The sequence below is a fragment of the Lepidochelys kempii genome, chromosome 2 (assembly GCF_965140265.1).
Source record: "Lepidochelys kempii isolate rLepKem1 chromosome 2, rLepKem1.hap2, whole genome shotgun sequence".
Classification (NCBI taxonomy): Eukaryota; Metazoa; Chordata; order Testudines; family Cheloniidae; genus Lepidochelys; species Lepidochelys kempii.
Genome location: NC_133257.1, coordinates 195203906 through 195229255, shown reverse-complemented (window position 1 = coordinate 195229255; position 25350 = coordinate 195203906). Strand labels below are relative to the sequence as shown.

Sequence of the window (25350 nt, the reverse complement as noted above, 5' to 3'; positions counted from 1 at the left end):
ATGAATAAAAGTGATCTTCAGGAAGTTAGATACCCCTTGATAATATCCTTTCTAAGGGTCTCCCTACTGATCAAAATAAAGCGCATTACCAACCAAAATTAAGACTAATTGTTGTAGCCATTGCAAGAGTGTCACCACCAGGGCTTCTCTGCACAGTTCACACCCCATCCTTACCTGCAGTTGGGTGGTGCTCCCCCAGCCACTAGCTGCCACCTCTTCCCCCACATCTAGCAAGCCAATTGTTTAAAATTAATTTAAAACAGAACGTTCCCTGTTTGATATCATGCACTGTCAGGAGAAAAACAAGATTTCAATGGAAGGAGATCACATATGCAACTGAATGTGGTAAAGAAAAATATTGTACATCTACAGACCTTTGAGCAAATGGTGCCATTTTAGCTACATATTTCAATGGAAAGCAACAGCATCCAAATTGCTAAGTGAAAGAATCATTTATTGACAGAGATGTCAGTTTATGTAATTTTAATTCACATAAATTGTGAAAGGAGGGCTAATCAGAAGTGACTGCCAGAGTATTTTAAAGTTTTAACAAACTTACATTTTTTGGCTGAACAGTTCTACTTTAAGGAAGAAAAGATTGCATAGGTTCTACATGTGTGCACAAAAAAAGGTAGATCTGAAATACATTGAGAGTCGCATTACATTTAAAAGTGTACACCAGCTACCCAAAAATTATTCACTTGCAGGTGCAAGACAGACATTAGAATAACCTACAGAATAAGGCTGGTTACTGCTTAATAGTAGAATATACATAGAATATATATTTTATTAATCAGAAAAAATAAAGTGAAGACACTTCTTGAATTTATTTTTGAAATCTATTTTTGATTCAGATATTTCAAACATGAGCACTGTGCTTGCCTCACAGGATTTATTCTGGAAAACTGACAGTGGTAACAGCATCGGGGGTTCTCCACAGCATTAAAAAACAAAAATTTTATTGGAGCATAAATGGAATGGTCTCGCCATGCGGTAACAAATAACCATGCAGAGAAGAAACCCTTAATAAATTTGAAGTCCAAAATTAGTTAAAATTCACCTTAAAATAAGAGCTACACATCTTTGTAGCATTGATAGTCATACTGTGAAAGCTAAGGAAAGGTCCAGTCCTGCACTGCTGACAAACGTTTGAGGTCTCTAATTCCTCTTTGTCATCAATGCATGGCCAAGTTCTTTGGTGTTTGAAAATTAAAGCTACAGTTTTGAGGGCATACTCCAATTATGATCTGTTTAATTCTGCATTTTAGACTGTTCTTCATAATGTAATCTACATTATAGCTTGTTAATGTTTCCAGATACTTACCGGACTAACCTCTTTAAAACAAGAGTGGCTCCAAGCAATATAAATGAGTTCCTGCAGACCACAAAGTATATGAATTCTCCTGAAGTTACCTATAAGTTCATCTCTTATCACAGGGGCATCATTTTAACATAATAATTACAGAAAAGCATCCACTATACCTAAAAATAAAGCTTTCCTTACAAACAATATTTCTGTACATTAAAACATCCTGTACAGTCTACATTTCTTTAAAATAGGTTTTTAAATATTTAAGAAAACCCCTAGATTTTTATGTGCAGAGAAAAGTATGTACAGGCAGATACAACGTGGCTTTAAGAGATGAAGGAAACTACAAGCTATTTAATAGAGATCTGAAGTTCATTAAGTTGAAAGATCTATTGAAGGTCAATTCCAAGTTAACAATGAATGGTGCATTCAATTACATATACACCTGAGTATAACTTTCTGACTTATCCAAGTAACCTTAATAATCTACCAAAATAACTAACATAAAATGCAGACACAAGTGAACAGATGAGCAATGCTTCAACCTAAATATATTTGTCTCGTATCTACAAGCAACTATATTAAGAAAGCAGACAAAAGGCACAAAATTAGCCAGTACTACTGAAAGTTAGGCATTCATGCTACTGTTCATTAGAAATATATTGGTGTTTATAAGGGTCATTGTAGAAGTAAATTAAGCACTGAGCAGAAGTCAGTTTACTACATTTTTGTCCATTACTGTACTTTCTCTTGAAAATTGACACATCTCACTTTAACTGAAATGCAGCTAAGCATTAATACACTGTATATTCTTAGAAGTTCACTTTCTTCATCTCTCAATGGTTTACTTACAAAGTAAAATCAAGCTATAGATTTTTACATTACAAAACAAATCACTGCCCCTAGTATTTTTTAATTTACTAAAGCCCTTATTTCACCATGAAGTAGTAAGTTAGCAAATAATGTCTGGTGTAAAAGAAGCATTTTCTGAGAAAATGTCACAAAGCCATCAGCTGGGCCTAAAAAAAAAAAGAGAAGAACCAAAAATACAAAGCTACAACACAAGATTGATGGGCTGTAAAGCAAGTTCATCCAATGACGTTGGCATTCCCTAGCATAGTGGTGTTTCACAGAGAGATCCCCTTTCCCACAGTCAAGGGGCTGACAAATGGCCTTGCAAAATATTAAGCATCTCTTTGGAATACAAACAGAAAAAAAGAACAATGGATTAGTACAAACAAGGTTCTTGCAATGGTATTGCTACTTTTTATAAGATGGCAATAAATGCATGCTTGTAAGTGAGTCACAAGGACAGAAAACATGCTCTTAAACCAATAGCCCAAATGTATTTTTGCTTAGGTCACTTGAAGTGAGCCATTTAACCACCTTTAGACTATGAATGACTGCCAATGACAAGTCACATTTTATAAGTGCAAAACGTTTTTGGCAAAGTGAAAAATATAAAACCTCAAACTGTACTAATAAAAAAGTATTCTTAATTGCCAACATAGGGCCTGATCCCACAAGCAGACAACACACTGAACTCTCATTGACTTCAACTGAAGTTTTGTGCACATAATGTTTAAAGGATCAGGACCTTAATCACTGTTAGTGTGTGTATAACATGTTTACATATGCATATCAATCAATACAGTAGGTGTATATATGTATATATACACACAAAATGGCTATTGAATAAACTTGAGCTTGTAGCTGCTTTGAAATTCATCAATCAAGCTTCTTATTTATATCTCGTTGTAACAAAACTATTCAATGACACCTGAAGGTTATATACTGCATCGTTTTAATGCCTCTAAGATGGGTTTGTTATGAGACAACAGTGCGCTCTCTCTTGTCAGTAGGACTTCCAGAGGGGATTGAAGTATATCCAACCATCACCCTGTAAGAAAATTAGGGAGATTTTACAAATGAACCTTTCACTGTTTAAAAAGATATACACCACACTACTAAAATAGAAGCTAAAGAAATACTGTCAAGATATGGCTGTCTGAAAACTTTGTACCTACTACAATTACAAACAACATGTAAGACTGCTAAAACTAAATGATATTAGTGAAAGCCTTTTTCACTTTATTTTGTACAACAGATAGCACTCACTGCGTGTGTAGAGTGAGTTTCACCTGTGTTGAAAAATTCCTTATAACTATCAGTAGGGGAAGATGATAAAACCTTAAAAATTACTTGACAAGAATGTTTTAGAAAAATTCTAAGTCGTGCTAGCTAAACGGTGCTCTTATCAAAAACTGGAATTTTTTTTTAGTTTTTCTATTTTTGAAAACAAGTATTTTCTTTGCATTTTATCATATTCTGCATCTCCAAAAGGAAGAGAATATTTTTACCTCATTTCCATTCCATAAAAAGAATCAATCAACCCAGGAGTATTACTAGACATGGTTCAAAAATAACTTGCTCAAACTTCCACAAAAATCCTAAAAGGCCCTGAATATATTAGATCATAGTCTACCCTCAATCTGCAGAACAACTTCCACCATTGTTAATGGGGGCTGTAAATGGGAACTATAAGAATAAGGGTTAACATTTAGTCTACAGTGTAAAATATTTCAATACACAATTGTTTGTAATACGCTAGAGATCGGGATTTCATTATACATTCCCTTCCTAACACTTAAAGCCTGTGGATCCGACTAGTTAAAAAACCACTGAAGTAGTTTAGATGCATATTTTAAATGCTGTAAACAAAACCAGTAAAAACGTCAGTAACAGATAAGATGAAAGAAAACAGATCAACTAATATTTTCGTCCACTTCTTTAAAAAAGGTGAACATTTCTTTGCAATTGTGGAAACCCAAACAGCGAGCTTGACCAAGAACATCAGAACCAGAAAATGAAAGTGACCAATCTAGTTTCATCATCCAAGATGAATAGCATAAACATACGTAATTGTAAAAAATATTTACATTTAAAAAACTTTAAATGGTATTAGTAACAGTGATTTTCTTCTCAATTGCCTGATTTTTGTCCTCCAGTTTCCTTTTTAAAGTAACTGGAGCATCCAGACACTGCTGCTGATAGGGACAGTGAAATCCTAACACCCAGATATAAAGGGCTTAACTGTTGACTCTTTCTTACTGTCCCCATCATGTAATGTACATGAATAATCCCATTGTGTCCAATGGTACTACTCACATAAGAATGTAAAAATGGCCATACTAGTCAAACCAAAAGTCCATCTAGCCCAATATCCTGTCTTCCGACAGTGGCTGGTACCAGATACTTCAGAGGGAATGAACAGAACAGGGCAATTATCGAGTGATTCATCCCTTATCCTCCAGTCCCATCTTCTGGAAGACAGAGGTTTAGGAAAACACAGATCATGTCGTTCCATCCCTTGACTAATAACTAGTACATCTTGACTAAAAGCTATTGATGGACCTATCCTCCATTCATTTATCTAATTTTTTTAAATCCAGTTGTACTTTTGACCTTCAGAACATCCCCTGGCAATGAGTTCCACAAGTTGCCTGTGCATTGTGTGAAGAAGTACTTCATTATGTTTCTTTTAAACCTGCTGTCCATTAATTTCATTCAGTGACCTCTGGTTCTTGTGTTATGTGAAGGAGTAAAGAACACTTCTTTATCCACTTTCACCACACCATTCTTGATTTTACAGACCTCTATCATATCCCCTTTTAGTTGTCTCTTTGCTAAACTGAACAGTCTTTTTAATCTCTCTTCAAATGGAAGCTAATCCATACCCCTAATAATTTTTGTTGCAGTTCTCTATACTTTTTCCAATTCTACATGATCTTTTCTGAGATGGAGAGACCAGTCACCCAGCTTTGTGAGATCCCTTTGTAATTCTTCGCAATCATCTTTGGACTTAACTATCTTGAGTAATTTTATCTTGAGTAATTTTGTATCATCTGCAAACTTTGCCACCTCACCGTTTACTCCGTTTTCCAGATCATTTATGAAGATGCTGAACAGCATTGGTCCCAGTACAGATCCTTGGGGGACCCCACAATTTACCTCTCTCTACTATGAAAACTGACCATTTATTCCTATCCTTTGTTTCCTATCTTTTAACCAGTTACTGATCCATGAGAGGACCTTCCCTCTTATCCCATGATTGCTTACTTTGCTTAAGAGCCTTTGGAGAGAGATCACTGGACCACCCTTGTCCACATCTTTTTGACATCCACAAAGAATTCCAATAGATTGCTGAGGCATGATTTCCTTCTACAAAAGCCCTGCTGACTCTTCCCCAACTTATTATGTTAATGTATGTAACAGATCATTCTGTTCTTTACTATAATTTCAACTAATTTGTCTGGTACTGAAGTTAGGCTTACTGGCCTGTTATTGCCAGAATCACCTCTAGAGCCTTTTTTAAAAATCAGCTTTCCAAATTAACTATCCGCCAATCATCTGGTACAGAGGCTTATTTAAGTGATAGGTTACATATCACTGTTAGTAATTGTGCAATTTCATATTTGAGTTCCTTCAGAACTCTTGGGTGAATATCATCTGGTCCTTGTGACTTATTACTGTTTAATCAATTTGTTCCAAACCTCCTCTACTGACACCTCAATATGGGGCAGCTCCACAGATTTGTCACCTAAAAAGAATGGCTCAGGTGCGAGAATCTCCCCCCACCCTACATCCTCTGCAGTGAAAACCAATGCAAAGAATTCATTTAGCTTCTCCACAATGACCTTATCTTCCTTGAGTTCTCCTTTAGCACTTCAATCGACCAGTGGCCCTACCGATTGTTTGGGAGGCTTCCTACTTCTGATGTACTTTAAAAAATGTTGCTGTTAGTTTGTGTGACTTTTATTAGTTGCTCTTCAAATTCTTTTTTGACCTACTTAATTATACTCTTATACTTGACTTGCCAGAGTTGATGTTCCTGTCTATTTTTCTCAGTAGGCTATGACCCCCAATTTTTAAAGGATGTCTTTTTGTCTCAAAACTGCCTCTTTCACTCTGTTTAAAAATGGTGGCTAATTTTGTATCATATTTTTTGGTCCTCTTATTAGTTTTTTTCTTTATTTGGGGGACAGAGTCATCCATCTGCTGTCCAGACTAGGAATCCCAAGAAGTGTGCTGCTTGCCTAGAGCTAGAATTGCCACTGAGACTCATCAAGGCCTCGGACCGCTATCCCTTCCTACTTAACTACATGGGCATCAACGATACTGCCTAGAATGACCTTGAGTGGATCCCTACAGACTACATGGCTCTGGGAAGAAGGATAAAAGAGTTTGGGGCACAAGAGGTGTTCTCATCCATCTTCCCTGTTGCAGGAAAATGCCCGGGTAGAGACCGAACAGCATCACGGAAGTAAATGTGTGGCTACACAGGTGGTGTTGGCGAGAGGGCTTTGGCTTCTTTGACAGCGAGCTGATGTTCCAGGAAGGAGGATTACTGTGCTGGGCTGGCTCCATCATCAACTACTGGGAAGAGCATCTCTGGACATCATCTGGCTAACCTGAGCTTTAAACTAGGTCCTATGGGGGATGGTGACAAAAATCCCGCCAATGCGCATCTAGGCTCAAGTAACAAAGGCAAGGGGAAGGGGCTAATTTCTGGAGAAGTGTCTAGAAACCACAACTGCATTAAAAAGGCAAAAAGAAAAGCAACAGGGAAGTATGCAAAATATCTTCAATGTCTGTATACAAATGCAAGGAGAACGGGGAACAAGCAGGATGAACTGGAAGTCATGGTATGTGAAGAAAATTATGACTTAATTGCCATCACAGAGACTTGTAGGACAAGCATTAAGGGATATAGCTTGTTCCAAAAGAATAGGTCTGGGGGAAAGGAGGAGGTGTTGCACTGTATGTCAAAAATGTATATGCTCACTCTGAGATCCAAGGGGAAGTGAGCAACAGACCTACTGAGTGTCTCTGGGTGAAGATAACAAGGGAAAAGAACAGTAATGATTTTATGGTGGTGGTCTATTATAGGCCAACAAATCAGGAAGAGGAAATGGATGAGTCATTCTACAAGCAGGTAACAAGATTAGCTAACACATATGAGCTAGTATTAATGAGGGATTTTAAATTCCATGATATCTGTTCAAAGACTACTGCAGCAAAACGTAATATATCCTGCAAATTCTTAGTGTGTGTAGGGGACAGCTTTCTGAATCAGAAAGCTGAGGAAACTACTAGATGGTCATCCATTTTGGATCTGGTTTTGACCAACTAGGATGAATTAGTTGTGAACATAAAGATGATCAGGAACTTGGGAGGAAGTGGTCATGATTTGATAGAATTCAAAATCCTGTGGAAAGGAGGACATGAGAACAGCAAAACAAGGACAAAGGACTTCAGAAAGGCAGATTACAACTGACTCAGAATAATAGTAGGCAAAGTCTCACAGAAAGACCAATTAGGAAGAAAAGTCGTTGAAGGAGGCTGGCAGTTCTTAAAAGATGTAATACTAGAGGCTCAACATCAACCTATCCCAACACAGAGGAAAGATCAGAAGAGCCACCGGAGGCCAATGTGGCTGCAAAAGAAGCTTTTTAGCTACCTAAAAAGCAAAAGGGATACATACAGCAAATGGAAGGAGGGGCATGTCACTAAGGAAGTATACATGGGAAAAGCGTGAGCGTGTAGGGACAAAATTAGGATAGTCAAGGCAAAGAAGGAGTTACAGCTGGCAAAAATGTTAGTGACAACAGGAAAGGGTCCTCAGATATGTCAGACAAAACAGAAAGATCAAGGACAGTGTAGGTCTGCTGCTCACTGGAGAAGATGTGCTGGTAATGGAAGATGATAGGAAGGCAGAGCTGCTCAATGCCTACTTTGATTCAATCTTCTCACAAAAAACGACCAGAAGAAGAATAAAGTTACCATAGACAATAAAGGGGAAGGGATGCAGATCGGCATAAGTAAATAACAAGTCAGATCTTTTGACCAACTTGAATGAATTCAAATCAGCGGGGCCAGATGCTATTCACCCCAGGTTGCTGAAGAAATCTCTGAGCCACTGGCAATAATATTTACAAACTCATATGTGATAGGAGAGGTCCCAGAAGACGGGAGAAGGGCTAACGTAGTGCCCATCTTTAAAAAGGGGGAAAAGGAGGGGATGAGGTACTATAGACCCGTCAACCTGACTTCGATACCTGGGAAGCTACTAGAGCAATGTATAAAATATTCAATTTGCGAATACCTGGTGGATGAAGGGGTGATCGCTAGCAGCCAGCACGGATTTACCAAGAAGAAATCATGCCAGACCAGTTTGATTTCCTTCTTTGACAGGGTAACTAATTTGGCGGATAAGGGAAACGTGGTGGATTTCAGCAAGGCTTCCGACACAGTCCCACATCATATTCTGATAAGTAAGCTGGAGAAATGTGGACGTGACAGAACTACCATTAAGTGGATACAGAATTGGTTAAACCACCACAAACAAAGAGTAACTATTAATGGAATGATGCCAGATTGGAGGGAGGCCTCAAGTGGGGTCTAACTGATCGCCATATTTGGGGTCAGGAAGGAATTTTCCCCTGGGTCAGATTGACAGAGAGCCTGGGGTTTTTTTGCCCTCCTCTGCAGCATGAGTTACTTGCAGGTTTAAACTAGGGTAAATGGCGGATTCTCTGTAACTTGAAGTCATGATTTGAAGACTTCAGTAATTCAGCCAGCTAGTAGGGGTCTATCACAGGAGTGGGTGGGTGAGGTTCTGTGGCCTGTAATGTGCTAGAGGTCAAACTAGATAATCACGATAGTCCCTTCTGACCTTAAAGTCTATGAGCCATTGCTTAGCATCAAGCTATTTGCTTTAAATGGCCAAAAATATGAATTTAGATGTCTAATCATAGAGGCCAAATTTATAAAAATTCAGGCATAAATACATTTAACCAAAGGCAGGCAAAAGACTGCTTAAAAAGGAGAACAAGGTTTACAAAATCTAAAATAAATGTCTGATTGTTTTTTTAGGAGTCAAAGTTTGGAAAGATCAGAGAGATTTAGTCACAGTCACAATGGTACATACCAAAAGCTGATTTTAATTGTTTGCGTGCACACACTCCTCACTGTACTCTGGAACTCCACTACATTCCTATCTTAAAGCAACAAAGAAATGCTTTGGTGGGATTCACATTACCTCGTTGGTAAAATATTTTGGTTTCCAGGGTGCATTAATAGCCACACGTTGCCTCTCCTCTGCTCGCTGCCTCTCCTCAAGACGGTGTTTGTGCTCCGTTGCTGTATCGATATTTCCTTCTTTCAGGGAGTTGGTGACATGTTGCCAAAGATGCCTGAGTGATTGATCACAGATAAACACAGACAACATGGAATGAGAACTCCTCAGCAACAGTAAAGTACCTTGTAAAGAGGAATATACAACTGCAGGATAAACTTGCCAGTACTTTTTCACATAATGATGGTGTGTTCATTATCTGGCACTCTACTTGTACCATCTCAAACAGACTTCGAACTATCACTTTTTTAATCCTTTTCATTGTATTTTAAAACATACTGTTAACTACTTTTACTGCAGTCATGGCTTAACATGTCTATTGTTTATAATATTTTAAAGCTCAAAAATACATGTATTTTCCCCCTATTTAGCAAGTGTGAATTCTCTCACCCCATCGTATTAAACTATGGACCTGATTTTCAAATGTGTTCAGCACTCAATATCTGGCTACTTCATTTAGGTGCCTGAAGGGGAGCTGTTGGGTGCTCAGCTCTTGAAACCTTGGCCCTACATCTTCAAATCAACATGACAATTTTTGATAACTGCTTTGTGTCCAGACCTGTGTGTAGCTCATTAATTAAAATATCGTGCAGTGTTTGACCTGTGCACTAGTTAGCAGAGGAAGCACACCACAGTCCTTTTGCATCTGTTACTTTAAAAAGCTTCTACTTCTGAACTACAAAGTAGTATATTAAAATAACTTTGGAAGATAAAATGTCAAGGACAGTCCCTACCAGGTTACAATAATGTTCAGTTTAGAACCAAATTTGGTCCTTATTTGTTTTACAGTGTGCATACGAATGAAGTGTGTGTCTGGCCAGCACAGAACCCCAATTTAGAGTGCAAGTAGTAATGTTGTGCAACATGTAGAAAAATGGACCAAAAGCTGTCAGAACACTTAAGTTCCTCTGCTTCAGGGCATAACTTTTGTTATGTGTAATTTTCAGTGGTGTTTAAGTGAGCCATTATTTAAAACTGATTAAATTGTGAGTAATCAGACACCGACTGAGTATTTACAGTCCATCTGCTAGTGTCAAAAATAAAACAGATACACAATGGAACTTCTGGCTTCCTCAGTCACACTTTTTTTTCTGGTTAGAAGACAGCAAAAAAAACCAACGTATTTATGAGAGAGGGAGCATGTTTATTAGCTAGAACATTTCATCTGACCAAGTACACCCATTTGTAAAATGGATAGAATGTATTCATTCATTACAAGGTAAAGCTTCATTCATTCAGTCATGCTCTTTAAGATTCTCTCAAATGGCAACTAACAGGTGCAACATTATGATTCAATAAAGTATTGATCTTCTAGTGACAAATACATAAATGAATATTTACAGTAAATTCTAACACAAGTTCTCTGATATAGTGTGTTAAAAAGTCAGGTAAAAGGTGTAGATGCATGACCATTTTTTAAAGTATTTTTAAGTTGTGTACAGCCAATAATTCTAATATACAGCTGTAAGAAATAGAGATGAAATTGAATATGCAGAAATGACAATTCAGCAACTCACAATGAAGCAGACATAGAAACTGTATTGATTACGTTTCATTTTTAAACTTTACGAAATCCGCACGACCATTTTTTCATTTAATAACTAAATAGCAGTTATATTGCAGTTTATGTATCAAATGTTGTTCTGAAAAATCTGTGTATGCAGCTTTCACTACTCACTGCCTATGAGAATTTACACTACCCAAAACAAGAGCTTGACTGGATCACACGTGAATATGCAATAGTTGCTTCCGTATTAAGTTTTTGTCCAAGCTTCATAAACAGAATTCTCTCATGCTCATAACCTCACCTTGATTCAAATGGACCTTGTTTTGCTATTGGTCTAATCTTTTTTCGGATAACCGGCAGTTTGGTGGTGTCAATCACTTTGGTTTCTCCATTGCTGTATGTAAACTCCAGTGTGCCATTCCATTCTCCTTGTGCCTTACACACGATGGTATTGGTGGGATTGTGTTTCACTTCTGCTGTAACCCTAATTCCAATATGACAAAAAACCAAAATAAAATATATAGTTTACCTTAGTGCCAGCATATTAAAAGGACTTTAATCCACTAAATTCAAACGGGAACAGGTGCAAACAAGGGCTACTAGGATGATCCGAGGAATGAAAAAACTACCTTATGAAAGGCAACTCAAAGAGTTTGACTTGTTTAGTCTAACCAAAAGAAGGCTGAGGGGAGATATGATTACTCTCTATAAATACATCAGAAGGAGAAATACCAGGCAGGAAGAAAAATTATTTAAGTTCAGTATCAATGTTAACACAAGAAAAAATGGATATAAACCAGCCATCAACAACTTTGGGCTTGAAATTAGGCAAGGTTTCTAACCATTGGAGGAGTTACGTTCTCAAACAGCCTTCCAAGGGGAGCAGTGGGAACAAAAAAATTCTAACTAGCTTCAAGACTGAGTTTGATAAGTTTATGGAAGGGATAGTATGATAAGACTGCCTACAATGGCATGTAGCTGATCTGTGACTGCTAGCAGCAAATATCTCCAATGGCCGGTGATGGGACACTAGATGGGGAGGGCTCTGAGTTACTACAGAGAATTCTTTCCCCACATATCTGGCTGGTGAGTCTTGCCCACATGCTCAGGGTCTAACTGATCACCATATGTGGAGTCAGGAAGGAATTTTCCCCTGGGTCAGATTAGTGTGTGTGTGTGTGTGGGGGGGGGGTTGCCTTCCTCTGCAGCACAGGTTACTGGCAGGTTTAAACTAGTGCAAATGCTGAATTCTCTGTAACCTGAAGTCTTTAAACCATGATTTGAGGACTTCTGTAATAGACCCCTAACCTCTGGCTAAGTTACTGGAGTGAGTGGGTAAGGTTGTGGGGCCAGCAATGTGCAGGAGATCGGAGTAGATGATCATGATGGTCCCTTCCGACTTGAAAGTCTATGACTCTGAGTGTCCAAGCAATTTTAAAAATCAACTGAAAACAGATATGTTTAAAGTAAAAACAGAAATCTGACTTTGTTTTGTCAAAGAGAGCAAGTGCAGACTGTGTGTGGTATATCTGTGCTGACATATTCCAGCCATAGATCTTCTAGCATATTTTCCTCTCTTTCCCTGGCATAGCTGTGGCTCGAGTTAAAAATATACCTCAGTCTGGGTTTTCAGTGCTAACTCAGAATTCATAGAATCATAGAATATCAGGGTTGGAAGGGACCCCAGAAGGTCATCTAGTCCAACCCCCTGCTCCAAGCAGGACCAATTCCCAGTTAAATCATCCCAGCCAGGGCTTTGTCAAGCCTGACCTTAAAAACCTCTAAGGAAGGAGATTCTACCACCTCCCTAGGCAACGCATTCCAGTGTTTCACCACCCTCTTAGTGAAAAAGTTTTTCCTAATATCCAATCTAAACCTCCCCCACTGCAACTTGAGACCATTACTCCTCGTTCTGTCATCTGCTACCATTGAGAACAGTCTAGAGCCATCCTCTTTGGAATCCCCTTTCAGGTAGTTGAAAGCAGCTATCAAATCCCCCCCTCATTCTTCTCTTCTGCAGGCTAAACAATCCCAGCTCCCTCAGCCTCTCCTCATAACTCATGTGTTCCAGTCCCCTAATCATTTTTGTTGCCCTTCGCTGGACTCTCTCCAATTTATCCACATCCTTCTTGAAGTGTGGGGCCCAAAACTGGACACAGTACTCCAGATGAGGCCTCACCAATGTCGAATAGAGGGGAACGATCACGTCCCTCGATCTGCTCGCTATGCCCCTACTTATACATCCCAAAATGCCATTGGCCTTCTTGGCAACAAGGGCACACTGCTGACTCATATCCAGCTTCTCGTTCACTGTCACCCCTAGGTCCTTTTCCGCAGAACTGCTGCCTAGCCATTCGGTCCCTAGTCTGTAGCTGTGCTACAGTTTGCTATAGTGGACTGGAGTTTGTTTGCTATAGTGGACTGGAGATACATTTAACATTGTGTTAAAAATACATCCAGATTTTAAAGCTCAAAATCTGATCCCCCAGAACCTTAACATTGTTACATACTGATGTGAAAGGTCCCAGATTCAAAGTATCTATATTTGTTTTTTCAAACCTACAAATCACATTTTAAACAATTTTCTTAAATGGAAAAGCATTTATGGGATAGGTGATTACCTCACATAAACCACCTTGGATGCTGCTGAACTTGTTTGAGAACCAGCAGAAGCAGCACACTCTGGAATGAGGTGCTGGCAGATACAGGAAGGTTTTGTTTTATTTTTTAAAACACATGATAAAACACTTTATAAATTCAATTTGGCTTTTGCATATTAATTACACACAAACACACCATACAATTTTACAGTAATAAATACAGAACACCGAAAAAGTTTTCAAGTACACTAACATACACTACAGAAGGAAGCAACCCGACAGACAGCAGTTTCAATACCTGTGAACTTTTCCTCCATAGAAAGGCTTGGTGTGGAATGTGACAGTAGCAGAATAGCCAGTCTTGGCACAGTTAATACTGACTTTACCTCCAAGCTCCACCCACGGAATGGTAAGTATAGAACGTGCATAGGCACTAGGCAGTGTGAACACATATTCTTCCTCATGTTCCATTAAGTAAAGAACACCTAGGAGAAAAAGGTTGGAAAGTGAAATGATACTAATGTATTGATGAAAACATGCAGCCACTGGCCAATTATTACCAGCAAACGGTCATTCCCACAGTCAAAGTAATAGGAGACCCTCACCATGAAGTCAGAGTGCCTCTACCAGTAAACCTCCCTCAGAAGAAATCTACTCAAACATAAAAAGGCATGCCTTCAGTTCTGAATTTTAACCAAGTGATACTTCAAAATGATACAGGATAATTCCATTTGCTGATAACATAGGTTATCAATAAAACATAAGTACAAACCGGTAAGACCAAGAAAAAAAAAATCTCATAAGAACCAACTCAGTAAGTCTGCAATACTTTGTAGTTCTCTTTATCCCCATAAAAAAAAAAGCCCTTTTGGGACAAAGAGCCCTAAGGAGAGTGGTCTGTGGAAGGAAGTCACCTAGAACTTTGCTCTCTCAATATAAGATACTTTCTCCCATGCATTCTTTCTAGGCCCCGCATCCAGTAATAGAATGCACACTAGCCCACGTACAGAACACATTCACCCCTGCCACCACCTCCTGCCAGGCCTCTCAACTCCGCTCTCCCCTTTGATTTCATTCTTTTCTATATGGGGTCTTATGCTGTCCTCATCGCTGTAGTATTTGAATGCCTTCCATCAGAACATTGACATAACCAAACATCTGCCACATGTGGTTTATTCTCTCTCTCAACCTCTCCCCAGGAGAAGCCTGTGTGCAGTGTAGTTCCCTTCAGTTCTCCTTGGGATCCTACCTGGTGCCACCTGATCCCACCCTGCTGCACTAGTTTGCTCTACTCTTTGCTGCATGTGTGACTTGTCTGTGGCAGCCGGAGCAGCACTTTGAATCCATCTGGCCACAGCGAGAGCCAGCAGCAAGTCAGAGGATCTCTGCGTCTGAGGCTTGGTCCACACTACCCACCCCTCAGCAACGTAGGTATACCGACCTAGCACCCAGTATAGAGAGGGCAGGAGGGCTTCTCTCACCAATATAGATACCGCCTGTTGGTTGGGGGAGGAGGGGGAAAGAGTATCTACACTGACAGGAGAAATTCTCCCGGCAGCATAAGTAGCGTCTTCATTAAGTGCTGCAGCTGTACCACTGCAGTACTGTTAGTGTAGACAAGCCCTGAACCTCTACCACCACTTTGAGTGGTTCTGTCCCATCATCACTGTGGGTGGGTTTTCAAAACAAAGGGCATTTGTAAAGTACAGCAAATTGTGAACAATACAAATACATACTGCATACACTGCACATAAATTCTGCAATACCAAATAGCCTTGGTCCAATAAGAGATATTATCTCACCCACCTTGTCTCACCAAATACCCTTAGCAGTTCATCTTAGGAAAGGTCAGTCATCAAAAACAAAGTTAGTTTATCGACTTTGATTTTAATACTTCTTTTATTTTTCTTTTTAATAGCTTCCTAGGAGCCAAAATGGTGGCTTTGGAAAAAAAACCAAAAAATCTTTGCAACAGAGATTTTAAAAAAATAACCCAGCACACCACTACATACTTAGAATTCAGAGGATCTCTGACCATCAAATAACAATTTTAATGCAAATTGGATGGAAAAACCTTTACAATATCTGTTTGTGGGATGGATAGCTCAGTGGTTTGAACATTGGCCTGCTAAACCCAGGGTTGTGAGTTCAATCCTTGAGGGGGCCACTTAGTGATCTGGGGCAAAAATTGGGGTTGGTCCTGCTTTGAGCAGGGGGTTGGACTAGATGAACTCCTGAGGTCCCTTCCAACCCTGAGATTCTATGAATTCTATGTTTAGCTATGGAACTGTATTAGTGTTAGCCATTTTCCTCACAGTATTGGGTAAAGTTCACAACATAAAATTAAATTAGTATTTTATTTTTGCAAATATAAAAATATATCATCAGTACAGGATATAAAGACAAACCTAAATGATTCAGATTAAAAGAAGGAGTTCTGCTATAGCATTATTTAAAATGTGGTACTCCAACCCATCAGACTAGGCAGAATAAGGAGTTTAGTCACCTCAACCCTGGAAGTGTTCCCTGAGGCATGTAAATGTCTCTAGCAAACCATCATTGCTCTCTGGAGCTGCTCTTGTTACTTCTGTACGCTCAACCTGCCAATGATGAAACGGCCAACACCTCTATTCCCCTAAGCGAGTCTGACACAAATGACCTGGAAGATGTATGGAAGGTGGGACAATGCAACAGCACAAGCACAGCAGAGTGATGGAGGAAACCATTTTTAATCCATCGCATTGGATGGTCAAAAGTTTCCACTTTGCATGTTGTAATCTCAGCACCACCATGAATAAATACTGACAGTATGGAAAGTAAGAATGAACGCACTTAACAAGCAAGCTGTGTGTGTAGCTTTTTTTTTTTTTTTGGGGGGGGGGGGAGAACGGCGATGGTGGGCAAGCTTCATTGGGTGTGTCTACACAACAAAATAAAAAATTGTGGCTGGTATGTGTCAGCTGGCTCGGGCTGTGGGGCTGCTTCATTGCTATGTAGACTTCAGGGCTTGGGCTGGACCCCAGGCTCTAGGACCCTGAAGGGTGGGAGGGTCCCAGAGCTCAGGCTCCAGCCTAAGCCTGGAAGTCTACACAGCAATAGAACAGCCCGGCAGCCTGAGCCCCATTGTTTGCATGTGTGCAGGAACACCCCTTTCCAAAACGTTACAAAAAAAAGCTGAAGTACATACTTTGCTTAGAACGACTACAGGAAAGTTTACATGGGAAGAAACCACTACTACCACGCTGAAAATGTGCCATGTAATGGCAATTGACATTCCTGTACCTAAACAATTCAGATTAAAAGAAGGAGTTCTGCTATAGCATTATTTAAAATGTGGTACTCCAATGTGGCAATTGACATTCCTGTACCTCCTACTAGTGACAGCCTTATTGCTGAAGAATTACATGCCTAAGCTGCAGCATAAACACAAACCAACATATGACCAGTAAATCAGCATTAAAGCATTTCATTCTTAACCAAAAAAAAAAAAAAAAACCCTTAAATTTTACAGACATATTATCATTTTAATTTTTAAACCATACTTAATGTATCTTCCATAATTTTCTTTGACTACTTGAAAACTCCAGGCTGGCTTCCCATTTTCATCAGATTCTGCTTAATTGGAGAAACTGTTTCAGGGTAAACCAATGAAAGGTATTTTATTAGCCAGAGCCTCATATACAACAGGTGATAGTGCCTCAGTTATTTTTTGTCCCTATAAGAGTCCAAACATGGGCAATTTAGGCCCAGGTCCTCAATGGTATTTAGGTGCCTAACTTCCATTGGAAACAGACACCTAAAAACCTTTGAAGGTCTGGGCCTTAGTCTCTCTCTCTCCCCCCCCTTGTACAGGCAAGTGGCTTTATTTACAAACACTTTTTTTTGCCATTTAGGTTTGATCCCAACCCCACCAACTGGCAAAGATTATCACACTGTGTACAACAGTCGTGTAGAAGTCCTGTCCCAAAGTTTGACACTAATTAGTTATTGCACGGACGTACCTGAGCACTCTGTGGTGGCTACTTTAAAATAAAAAGATACTTTCACTGATGCATTTTGAAAGATATCTTTCTTTATCCCCTTTTCACACCACCCAAGAGATGGTTTTCAAATTACAAGGTTGCAAACAAATAAGGAAAAATACATGGTAGCTTAAATTTTGCTCTTACCTACTAATTTTTTTGGCATACATCCCTCGAAACACATACTGTATTAATGCAGAAGGAGAAGTGGTCTCAGCTCCCAATATAAGTGTACTTTCAGTAAGATGACCATCACTCAGAAATGCCCATTTTATAATTCCCTTACGCAATCATATGCATTTCACAGTTCATCCATTCTGCAAAGGGCCTCTCCCTATTTGGACTTTCAGTCTGCTGTGCTGATCACAAGTACAGTCTTCTTCAGGATTATTAGCTTACAGTTCTGCTTCACGTCTATCCCCTGCATTGTAGACTAATTTCAGTCCTTAAAAATTTACACTAGCTATTTTTAGTACCACACCATTGATGACAGTATCCATAATGGTATCCATGCTAGAAAATACCATCAGTAAAGAGCTAGAATTTAAAATATTGTATAAGACTAGCCATTTCGTGAGCAGAGAATAACTAGCTTTCTGCACATCATGTTAGTCTGTCACTTCTTAATGCAGCTACTTCAGTCTTACACTGGCTAATCAAAGCAAAATAAATGAGTGTCGGGGAAGAAGAGGGAGGGATTTATTAGTCTCAGAAGTATTAATGCAGCTGATACAGGTAGCCCACTGCTTTGCTTTCTGTTCCCTTTTTTAAAAAGAAGCAGAAGCTACAATTATGAATACAAATAAATAAGAAGTTTGGGAAATACAAACCTGAAGCCACTTATAAGAACAGTTCTCAGACACACTATCCATGGAGTCAAAAGGTAAAAATTTCAAAAGCAGTTAAGTCCCTTTTGAAAATTTTACCCTAAATCTCCTTTACACATATCATAAAAGAAGAAAAGCAAAGTGAATAGCATTAAACTGATGTAGGTCAATTTCTTTTCTAAGAGCAGGATCTGCTATAGCTTGGTTCTCCAGCCTTCACCAGTGCAGTTGTTCCATTGGCAGAACTGTGACACGGGAATAAAAATACATAATACTGATGGTTCACTGCTTCCTGAGAATGGTTCCACAATTTCAGTCTGAACTGCTGCAGTTTCCTCTTGCGTAGGCTGGTCTCTGGGATTAGCCCTATACAGAAAGCCAGGAGACCCAGCAGTTTGACGCAAACTCTGATCTGAGGATGAATGTAACACATCCTGACTGCCCACTTTTCCATGGGGAAGATTTTAACTATGGTAGTGTCAATGTAAATTCTCATATGAGTGATTGCCTAGGGACAGCTCTTCTTTAGGGAGATAACATTGTTAGTCATCACGGTACTAAGAGCTTTCTGTGTAGCCATTTTAGAATCTGATTGGGATAATCCCAGATCAGTATGTGTGCACATTTCCTGGGTGCTGACGCGCACAATCAACCATCACCAATAACCCAGGGCTGATGGGAGGACAAAATGAAAGTTCGTGAGATCACATGGTAACCTCAGGAATTTTTGTTGGCATTGAGCCAGGCACCTCTCTCCAGAACTGTTACTTCATAGAATCATAGAGTATCAGGGTTGGAAGGGACCTCAGGAGGTCATCTAGTCCAACCCCCTGCTCAAAGCAGGACCAATCTCCAATTTTTGCCCCAGATCTCTAAGTGGCCCCCTCAAGGATTGAACTCACAACCCTGGGTTTAGCAGGCCAATGCTCAAACCACTGAGCTATCCCTCCCCCCCATACTTGAGTGCTATGAGATTCCTGGATACGATAAAACCTGAGAGACAGTCTCTTAACTTTTATCTAAACATCCCCATGCGGAACAAATAACATCCTACAAAAGGACTCTGACAGAGCACTGAGAACCAGCAACTGAACCAGCACTCTGGACACTGCAAATGCAATTAGTTCCCCTGGAGAGGGCCTGACTGGGGGAAGGAGTGGCTAATTACTAGGTCAGCCTGGGCTGGGGAGCACTAAGGAGCTCATTAGCCCATTAACTGCAAGAGTAGAAAAGGAGCACAGGAAGGACGTGTAAGTGACCTGGATACTATATATTTTTAGCTGACTAAAATCTAGGAATATCTAGATGAAATTACTATAAAGTGGGTGCACAACTGGTTGAAAAACCATTCTCAGCAGTTATCAATAGTTTGCTATCAAACTGGAAGGAGGATATATCTACTGGGATCACACAGGAGTCTATCCTGGGTCCAGCCCTAGTTAATATTTTCACTACTGACTTGGATATGGAGTGGAGAGTATGCTTCTAAAATCTGCAGATGACACCAAGCTGGGAGAGGTTGCAACTCATTTGAAGGACAGGATTAGAATTTAAAACGACCTTAACAAACTGGAGAACTGGTCTGAAATCAACAAGATGAAATTCAATCAAATGCAAAGTACTTCACTTAGGAAGTAAAAATTCAATGCACAAATACAAAATGGGTAACAACTAGCTAGGTGGCAGTACTGCTGAAAAGGATCTTGGGGATATACTGGATCCCAAATTGAGTATCAGCCAACAACGTGATGCAGTGCAAAACAAGGCTAATATCAATTTGGGATGTATTAACAGGAGTGTTGTATGTAAGACACAAGAGACAATTGTCCCATTCTACTTGGCACTGGTGAGGCCTCTGTTAGAGTAATGTCCAGTTTTGGGTGGATGTGGACAAAGTGGAAAGAGTCCAGAAGAGAGCTACAAAAATGATAAAAGGTTTAGGAAACTTGACCTATGAGGAAAGGTTTAAAAAGCACACAAAATACATTAAAGGCTGTTATAAAGAGGACAGTGATCAATTATTCTCCACATCTACCAAAGGACAAGAAGTCATCACCAAAATCGGTAGCAAGGTAAATTTTTTTTAAAAACAGGTTAGAAAAACACCTGTCAGCGATAGTCTAGGTATGCTTGATCCTCAGTATGGGGTTGGGGGGGGTGGACTACATGACCTCTTGAGGTCTCTTCCAGTCCCTCTCCTGCAAATCCCCTTCTGATGCTGTATGTACTTTGTGAACTGATTTTCCTACAATATGTATTGATGAAATACACAAATGAGATGTTAGGTCAATAGTGCAATAATTAACTGCAGAAGAGACATGTGCAATTTAATGCTTTCCTCTGTTTGCTCAGGGATCAATATGAACAACAAATCATTCGGGGTCATCGATGGCCTAGAGCAGTTTCCTAATGTAACAGGCTCCTCTCACTTCATCTGTGTTATTCATCACATCTGTTCGACGGGGACTAAACGTTTGTTCTGATTAAGGCATAGATGACTGCAGTACATCAACAGCTTCAATGATTCACACAGTGAAATCATGAAATAGTGGCACACTAGAATCTCACTCCGATGGTCTCATGAGTGTTTAAATCATTTGTGCTACATTGTTTGTTTGACAATCCTTGAGGAGCTCTACCTAAAATATATCAGAATTGGAAAAAGCACAGAGAAGGCCAACAAAAATGATTAGGGTATGGAACAGCTTCCATATGAGGAGAGATTAACAAGAGTGGGATTGTTCAATTTAGAAAAGAGACAACTAAGAGGAGATCTGAGAGAGGTCTATAAGATCATGAATGGTGTGGAGAAAGTGAATAAGGTAGTGTTATTTACCCCTTTACATAACACAAGAAATATGGGTCACCTGATGAAGTTAACAGACAACAAATTTAAAACAAACACAACACACAGTCAACCTGTGGAACTCATTGCCATGAGATGTTGTGAAGGGCAGAAATATAACTGGGTTCAAGAGAGAATTAGGTAAGTTAATGGAGGATAGGTCCATCAATGGCAATTAGCCAAAATGGTCAGAGACGCAACCCCTTGTCCGGGCATCCCTAAGATTCTGACTGCCAGAAGCCGGGACTGGATGACAGGGAATGGATCACTCAAAAATTGCCCTGTTCTGTTCCTTCCCTTTGAAGGACTGGCCATGACCGCTGTCAAAAAACAGGATATTGGGCTAGATGGAAAAAGGAAAGAGCTCTGAAATCCTTGGATAAAATATATTGTAAATACAAAATTACTACTACTACTGCTAAACTACTACTAATTTTTAAGCTAACTCCAGCTGTCTGAAACATTTAACTATAAAAACCCCACCATCCTGCTAAATTAAGAGTAATTTGCTCCCATGGAAGTATGCATTCCATGAGCTGCAAAACCCACAACAGATTATTCATTCACTGCTATTAGCCGTATTCCCTCAGAAAAAGGTGTAACATCCCTCGTACCAAATCCTTCCCAAGTTTTAAAGCTTCCTTTCCAATTTTTAAAGTTATCACCTAAAAATATACACACCGTTTTTTTAAAAGTTAGCAGCCATCTGATAACGTAAAACAAAGAAACCTACAACCCACAACAAAAGTTTCAACTCGATATTCTTTGTAAAATTAACTGTTAAGCCTAATTCACAGGGCTATGAATTCTGCATCTTCATGAATTTTGCTGTCTTGCAACAAAACAATACATCACAGTAAGAAAGGAACCTCAATGGTTCTATACTAGACATGCATTAAACATTGCCTTTTCACTAAACCATGCAAAGATTTTCTGCCCACCGCAATGTCTGTTTTGGTGGCTCTTTGCAACGTATAAAACTGTATAATGTAAGGAATGGTTACTTTTGCTCCCCCTATCCTTGTAAATTTAAATCCCAATGCCATTCTATTTCAACACATCCTCTTTTTAATTTCCATTAAAACATCAGTTATTAACCACCAGAGCGTGGCATTGTTGAAACATCAATTTTTATTTGCAATGCACCCCTGCTACTCTCATTCAGAATGACCTTTTAGGTAAGGAAACTGCTAAACTGGCTACAGTGTACAATGGTTTCATCAGGTAAAGCACTTTCTAGGTGAAAGCTGAGACACCTCATTTCACTTGTAAACCACATTCAGAGACGATGGGATAGGACAGAAAGCAACTGTGCACATGGATTTCCAACAACATCACCTCTTGCATGCTGATTTCTATCACTTCATGTGTTCGACTCATCTGGTTGATATTTACATGGAACAAAGAAACAAGACCAAAAAAAACACCACCACAACACTGGATGGCCTTTGTCATCTCCAGACTGGATGTTGTAGAGTCAAAATACTGATCTACAGCATTTGTATGAAGGGATCTTATGTCATTAAACCTCACAATTATTTAAATTCATAAAGAAGCTTCTATATTTCCATATTCTTCTTCTTCAACATACAGACTTATTCTTGTTTTTAAAAAAAGTAATGAAACACCCTTGCCCCCCACAACATTATTATTGTGATGAACTGCAAGGAAGAGGTTTCACAATAACCACGGGAATATTATCAATGTATTCCTGACACAATCTAGTTCCAAGAATTCATTATACACTATGCAAATAGGCAACAGCAGTGCAACAAATCTCTCGGCAGTCACCAACAAAAATAGTCACTACGTGCTCAGAAACAAGGTTGTTAAATACATCCTGGTTTTATGTGTTCTTCAACGCACAGGTCATAACATAGTTACAGGATGAAATACAATTGTTCTGTTAAATACAGCAAGATTATGTTTGCTATCCACTGTACAACTGTCTGAATCTTGAAGTACAGCAAAATTATTTCAACTGTCCAGTGCACTATCTGAAATAGATGCTTCCATACACTGAAAAAAACCTTCTCTAAATTTAGTATATTCAGTACCTGTGGAGAAACCTGTGTATTAACTTAAAACTATTCAAAATACAGACATAGGTCAAATTTGAGACCTTATTGAAAATACAGGGGAATTACCTTTCCAATAACATACTGCAGAATCTAAAACTCCTAATAGTCAAGCAGAAGTTCAAGGACAACACACACACACACGCCATAACTTTTTAAAATATCTGTTAATGCACATGTGATGTTTCATTCCATATTCTTTATGAAAATATGCTTATGATATGAATATGACATAACCCATCTTGCATAAAGTATAGCTCAGTTATGTGAGATATCATTGGAAAGGTTATGATTTACTGAATGTAATTATCCAATTTGTATGCCTGTATCATTTCTGTATCTGAAGTTAGGAATATTGACTATGTATCCGTATTTCAGCTATTTTACTTTGGGTGAAGCCCACTGCTAACACTTCAGGTACAACAATGGAAAAGCCAGACAGAGCTCATGGCCCATCAGCGGGTATAATGGACTGCAGAAAGGGACTCATGGATGCTGTAATCCTACAGAGTCAGGTGGTCTTGTCAACTGATACTAAACATTACCTGGGACTTCTTGTAACTTTCCACTGGAAGGGAAGGGGGGTCAAGTTTGGGAAACAAGGGATTCCCACCTTATGTCAATCCTATTTAAGCATAGGGAGGAAGGCAAGCAGGACGACTCCTCTCCATGGCCTGTCTGCCAAGAAGAAAGACTGCAAAAGCCCCCTGAAGGGAAGGCGGGGGGGAGTCCAGACTGAGACAGGGGTCCAGTCTGAAAAAAGGAATATAACTGGAACTCTGAACCACAGAAACTTTGCAACCTGCCTGAAACAATATCTAGGGTGAGAAATACTATTTGTAACCAATTTCCTTTGTGAAACTAGATTAGTTTGCATTTTTGATTTCATTTGCTTAGTAATCTGATTTGTTCTGTTTGTTACCCCTTTTACCACTTAAAATCTGCCTTTTATAGTTAATAAAATTTGTTTGGTTTATTATTAAACCCAGTTTCTGTAATTTCTAACTGGGGATGCGGGGGCAAGAAGTTGTATATACCTTCCTCCACATTGAGGGAGGAGGCCAATTTCATAATATATCTTTGGGTCTGCACTCCAAGGGAGGTGGACACCTGAGTGCTGTGACAAGACCTTTAAGATGAGCCTTCCCAGAACTGATCTCCTTGTCTGTTTTGTTCTGCAGGCTTAATAGCCTGACTCAGCAAGACAGGTAAAAAGGGTGCCCAAATTAGCATAACAGGTGGGCTCAGTAGTATCTCAGCACATCAGGTGGCCTCCTAATGTTGTAAGTCTGGAACTTCTGGGAGATTTCAACAGACCCCCTGCCAGCCACCCCAAATCCTGAGAGCACCCTGTGCGCTGACAGCAAGTAGGTTAAATCTTCTGACCTACTGTATGATTTATCACAGGTGTTTTCATTAGTATTTAACTCAGAAATGAAGGGTGTGCCTACACTGACACTCAGGAAAGTTAATCCAAATTAACTCAGAGGTGTGAATTTAAAGCAGTTAGTTAAACTGTATTAAACCCCTGTGCATTAAACCCCTGCAAATTAAAATGGCCTTAATTCGGTATAGCTTAATTCACTTCAAGGCCATTTTAATTCTGAATGAGTCTCTCTCCACACAGGGGTTTAATGCAGTTTAACTAAGCCACTTCACCGTCATACCTTTAATTAATTCAGATTAATTTTCCTGAGCATCCCCATATAGACAAACCTGAAGTTTCATTGAACACTCCCCTTCCACTATGAAAAATAATTTATAACAAAAGGAAAAAATGAAGAAATAAAGTCACTGAAGATCCATTGGTTCTAGTAACTCACACCCTCCCGCCCTACTTCACCCCATTACCGAGCTATTGGAAACCTGACTCCCATTACCTTATATGTTGCAATGTAAAAAGCAATGTGTCTGATGTAGTATCTAGGGTGACCACATGTCCCGATTTTATGGGGACAGTCCCGA

The 25350-nt window shown here is 39.3% G+C and overlaps 1 protein-coding gene across 2 annotated transcripts in view; it reads right to left on the bottom strand.

Annotated features, from left to right (window-relative positions):
* Positions 1-415: 415 nt before the first annotated feature.
* The window catches only part of OSBPL10 (oxysterol binding protein like 10), a 185290-nt gene continuing 160355 nt past the window's right edge, over positions 416-25350 (bottom strand). For both annotated transcript variants that reach the window (XM_073333363.1, XM_073333364.1), the window contains 4 exons: positions 13912-14098; positions 11315-11497; positions 9411-9564; positions 416-3209 (listed from right to left, as the gene is read on the bottom strand). In XM_073333363.1, coding sequence (XP_073189464.1) covers positions 3165-3209; positions 9411-9564; positions 11315-11497; positions 13912-14098 — 569 coding nt within the window. In that variant the 3' untranslated portion in view covers positions 416-3164. The remainder of the gene's footprint in view (positions 3210-9410; positions 9565-11314; positions 11498-13911; positions 14099-25350) is intronic.